Genomic DNA, 5415 nt, shown 5'->3' on the forward strand with positions numbered 1-5415 from the left:
TGTCTGAGTCTGGTGGATGCGCGTGATATGGATGTTCAGACCCTTGCTTCCTTTGTATAGGCGGGACTGGGGGCAAAGCGGGCACTGTACGAGAGTTCCAGTGACGCTGTTGTGGGAGACATTTTGGTGGGCGGATGAGGATGGAGTCTGCGACATGGGCTGAGGAGCATTCACTAACTACTGCACACTAAACTAAATGCTATTTCTAAAGTACAGTAAGAAATAAAAATATATAAAAAGGAATATATAAAACACCGCCACTCCAATGTATATTTTGTACAAAATTTCCGGAAAAGAGCACACTACTACAGAGAATGTAGGTAAAGGACCGTGATATGAAAAAACTTGTAAGTAAATAGATGCACTGATTCACCGTATTTTGCATTCGCACTATTTAATGCTAATGTATTGTAATCTTGAATAATTAGAAGCAAATTTATTTGTAAACATTTCAATTTTCACTCATGACACTAAATGTCAAACGTAAAGATATCCGCAGGCGCCTTGCAGGCGCCGCAGGCCCGCGCTCCGGTCTCCGCAGAGACTGTGTCGCGATGCCGCTTGTCTATTGCGAATCGAATCTTGAGAGATATTTGTAAAATTTAAGCATATATGATTATTTTATTAAAATATATGGGAGAGCAATAGCTTAGACATGTTGATCCGTTGCCATGACATTTATATTATCTTATAAATATTAGTGTCATTTTAAATTTAGAATTTTCGTGTACAAAACAAATAACGGTCATGCACATTCTAGAATGGATGACTTAGGCTAGAACGGTCCGAGGCGTCCGACACTTCCGTTTTCTATTGATCGCCCGTCATAGAAAACGAAGGGTCGGTGGCCTCGGCCCGGACCGTTCTTGCGTGAGTCATCCTTTAGTCTTCCTCAAAATATTTACACAACCAGCAACCACATCCAGAAGTGAAAAATCCCGGCTCATTTGCAATGAAAAATCTCGTGCCTCATGGATCTTTATCTCAAACAAACTTAACCCTTTCGTCTGACCCTTCTTTGTCCAGCTACAAAGATTCTTTCCATATTGTTTGAGGACTTGGAAACTTCAGTTTGTATAACTCTGATTGTGATTTAGATATGGAAGCCAGAAGCTTTTAAATGTAATTATAAGTAGAATTAGCCTTAGGTCAACCCCTTTTTTGTCAAGTCACTGAAAAGGGGCGCGTTAATGGACTCGAGATTTACGAGGTCGAAAGACGATTTTTCTAAAAGTTTTATACTTAAGTCGGTAATCATTTGACTGAGTCTTAATAGTAAGTACCAATGGAACTTTTAAAGTACTTAGTTTTAGTTTGGTTTTAGCTAGCTACAGAATTGAATTTGGTAGAAATGTAGAAATTATACCTAATAAGAAATTAGAGCGAGTAGAAGTTTCACATACAAAGCTTTTACTCGCTATATTTTCTGTGTACTTATAACAAATATTAGAAACGAAAACTAGTATCAAGCGTAGATATAAGTTACGTCGTTTTAAAATGAGAGCTTAACTTGGATTGTATGGGAGCGTCTTTATGGCGGCGGGTTCTCGAGTCTTAAGACATAGGGCCACCCATTGTCAGTTAAGAGCATTGCTGTTGTCAGATTTTTCTAACACAATATCATATTGTTAATATATAAATAAATAAATGAATGAATGAATGAATGTACCTAGTGTTCTCAATATTCCTACAGGGTCATCATGCTGAATCTGCTGCCGTGGTTCCTCCTGGCTCTGGTGGGGGACAGCCTGGCGCTGGTCGCCACCGCGCTACCCGGTTCCGTTAACCTAAAGGGTATGTGGCGTCTCCTCTGTGTCTGTCAACGTACCCCAGATCTCTTCATTAATTCGTAGACTATGAGCTAAAACATTCCTTTCTTATAGATGGGCAGGAGTTTGACTACATTGTTGTTGGCGCGGGTGGAGGTGGTATACCGGCAGCGTCGCGGCTGGCCATGGCTGGCCACGACGTACTGCTGGTGGAAGCGGGAGATGACCCCAATCTGCTCAGTGATGTAAGCTTACCTACAATCATTCCACGACATCTTAATGTTCCATTTACACTCCATTCTTATTCCTTCTCCTCCATTCATCCCAACCCAGTTGACGCTACTGTCGTAAATTAACAAAAATATGTGTAGTGATCGCGACTTAATACTTTCTGTTTCATCATATAATTGAGGCGATTTATGATTATAGTCTCTCTACTGCTCAGGTCTTCATAGCAGCCGACATTTCCTCCTCCTCTTAGCATGATCAATAACGACCAATGAATCGCAATGACATCGCATCCTTCGTAACGTCCAGCCTTCATATCTTGGGGGCTTAACCTGCTACCGCACCCAGGAGGAGCTTAGCCAGATACTTTATTACCTCTATAATTAAAACAATTTTATTTGAATAGCTACTTATTTTTTTACAACCTTCCAGATCCCAGGAGGTGCCATGGCACTGCTCGGTTCAAACATAGACTGGCAATACCCAACTATCCCCAATAATGTCTCCTGCCTCTCTGCACGAGACAACAACGCGTGCCGCTTCAGCCGCGGCAAGTGTCTCGGCGGCTCCACAAGCATCAATTACATGATGTACACCCGAGGAAATCCAAGAGATTACGACGACCTCGGCATCGATGGCTGGGCTTGGAAAGACGTCAAACCATACTTCCTCAAATACGAGGGCTTGCAGGACTTGGACGAGCTACCACCCACTTCTATTCCCTATCACAACACCAACGGGACTATGAAAGTAGGTTTCTTCGTCGACTCCGAAAACTCGTGGCATTCGAGAATAATTAAAAGTCTTCAACTTTTAGATATCCCTTTCAATCCAGATGTAAACGCTGAATCGCAAATTGGGGTGACTCAAGTGGTGGGATATGTGCACAAAGGCGTACGTATGAGCACCGCGCGTGGATATCTCACACGCAAAGACGTCAAGAAAGTGTTGAAAGTGGCGAAACGCACACGTTGCACCAGTGTCATCCTGGATGAGAACAATAGCGCGACCGGTATTACGGTCATAACTCAAAACAAACTGGATTTGCTGGGATTAGTCAAAAAGGAACTTAGTCTTTACGCAAGGAAAGAAGTAATTCTCTCAGCGGGGGCGATCGGTACCCCTCAGATACTAATGTTGTCCGGTATAGGACACGCCGCCCATTTGAAAAGCTTGGGGATCCCCGTGCGCGTCGATTTGCCTGTCGGCGATAACATGAGCGACCACGTTTTACCACTCTGTATTATACAAGCTGATCCGGGTCTCGGCATTCCCGTGCTGAATCCGTTCGTAATTGGAACGAAAGGCGTGCAGGGCGTGCAGTGGCTGGCCACAAAAGATGGACCTCTCGCCTCCAACGGTCTGACTGACGCCACCGCGCTGATAAACACCAAATGCTACGACTTTGAACAGCGGAAGCTCACTCATAACAGTTCCGACTGCGAACTCCCGTCGCTGCAAATAATCAATGCCTTTATTGACCGCAATCTGCTGCAGAGCATCGAGCTCGTCGTTCAACAATCGATCGGTTTGAAATTAGACGTCGTTCGCCAGCTGAGTGCCGCTAACGTACACAAAGCCCTACTCGTTGTATCACCTGTGGTACTACGACCGTCTTCTCGTGGCACTATACGACTCAAGAGCACGGATCCTACTGATGATCCTGCTATATTCCCAAATTACCTAAGCGACGAAAGAGATATAGAGGAAATGCTCCGTAGCATTACGATTCTAGAGCATCTGGCTGAAACGCCGGAATATAAGGCGCACAACGCGTCTCTTCTGCACTTGAAGTTTGATGGATGTCCAGAGTATGAAGATGACCGCGAAGGGTACTGGACGTGCTACTGTAGACATATGACGTACTCGGTGTTCCACGCAGTGGGAACTGCGCGGCTAGGAGCAGTATTAGATGAACAGCTGCGCGTGCGAGGGGTGGAGCGGCTGCGCGTGGCCGACCTCAGCGCGCTGCCGGAGCTGCCGCGCGCCAATACCGCTGCTTCCGCCATTGCCATCGGCGAACGCGTCGCTGACTTCATCTTGAATAGTGAAGAAGAAAAATAAAATTGTCTGATAAAACCTGTCTTTAAATTCTTTAATTTTTTCAATGAACTGCTTCCTTATATCGCTTTCGAGATGATATTAAAAAAAAATACTTGTGCCTAAGTTAAAATACAATTGGCGTTACAATACTCTACTAAGATGTTACCACAGTCAAGGGTTGCCCATTAACAAGTTTATCAACTAATTCTCATTCGCATAGATCATGTCGATATACTTTTATTTGAAGTACTAACCCTTCGAAATCTGTGGTTAAACTAGCTAACTGGGCTTTAGCGAGAAGTTCTCAAATCATACTTGCAAAATTTTAATTCTAACTATACTCCAAAACGTAATTCAAGACCAAAAAAAGTAAGAAAATGTTGCCACTTTTTACTAGCGCGTCTTGTAGCGTGATTATTTATCAAAAGGAATTTACTATTTTACAAACAAATTATTGCAGTGGCAACATTTTCTTACTTTTTTTGGTCTTGAATTACGTTTTGGAGTATAACTAATATAACTAACTAATATGGCTCAGCGATCCAAAGAGGATCTTGGCCTCCGAAGCGAGAGCATGCCACTTTTCTAGACCCTGCGCCGTTTCCTGCCAATTATCGGCTAGAAGCTGAAAACTTTAATTCATTATACTTATTTACCTACACTGTCCTACACCAATACTTGGTAACAAAAAAGAACGTATACGTCAATTACGTTTTGCAGAACAACTCTAACGAGAAAGAATATGAAATACCTACTCAGCCTCGCAGGTATAAGCTTTGCCAAAATAATTCAGTATCTCATTTCGACAGAACTCGCGCGTGATTTTCATATTCGTGGAATCGTTAACGTTGCGATAACGACTTGGTAACAAACTGGAATTGAACAAACGAACTAGGTACGGAAAGGTAAAGACCCTTCAAGACTCAACTCTATTTAAATATTCTATTTAGATACGATTTTTTTAAATAAAGTGAGGTAAATAACTGAACCACAGACACGTTACGACACGCCTAAGCACAAACGTACTTATATCTAAAGTGGGTAATGGAGGCGCATTCTGATGTACCAAATTGTCATAGTTATTTTGTTTAATAATTGACTTGTGTGTTCGTCAAAACTGTACAGTTTTCTCTCCTGTGGACAATAGATAACAGTTTCTAGGTAATGATTTTATCATACTTATCGAAATAAAAAAGTATCTTTTCATGTGGATAAGGGTTAAATAAGAAAATAAACCTTAATAGACCTTAACTTTTGTGTATGTCTACAGGAAAGACGCGAACTCAGTTTTGTGTTTCACTCTCTTTTATTTATATTATCGTCTCTCTGCCTCACAATAGTTCTAAACAATATCGAGGAATTTATTGTTTAAAAA

The 5415-nt window shown here is 42.0% G+C and overlaps 1 protein-coding gene across 1 annotated transcript; it reads left to right on the forward strand.

Moving 5' to 3' along the window:
* The first annotated feature begins 1700 nt into the window (after positions 1 to 1700).
* On the forward strand, positions 1701 to 4061 carry LOC134796520 (ecdysone oxidase-like). Its single transcript, XM_063768707.1, has 3 exons — positions 1701 to 1794; positions 1854 to 2014; positions 2430 to 4061. The coding sequence occupies exons 1-3, from the start codon at positions 1701 to 1703 to the stop codon at positions 4059 to 4061; spliced, it is 1887 nt and encodes a 628-aa protein (XP_063624777.1).
* Positions 4062 to 5415: the final 1354 nt, after the last annotated feature.

Source organism: Cydia splendana, chromosome 13 (genome assembly GCF_910591565.1).
Source record: "Cydia splendana chromosome 13, ilCydSple1.2, whole genome shotgun sequence".
Classification (NCBI taxonomy): Eukaryota; Metazoa; Arthropoda; class Insecta; order Lepidoptera; family Tortricidae; genus Cydia; species Cydia splendana.

Bases quoted from the DNA above. Each gene is read 5' to 3' on its own strand.
- LOC134796520 (XM_063768707.1), top strand. From the start codon at position 1,701: ATGCTGAATCTGCTGCCGTGGTTCCTCCTGGCTCTGGTGGGGGACAGC. The intron at 1,795-1,853 runs GTATGTGGCGTC...ATTAATTCGTAG, and splicing joins CGGTTCCGTTAACCTAAAGG to ACTATGAGCTAAAACATTCC. The intron at 2,015-2,429 runs GTAAGCTTACCT...ACAACCTTCCAG, and splicing joins ACCCCAATCTGCTCAGTGAT to ATCCCAGGAGGTGCCATGGC.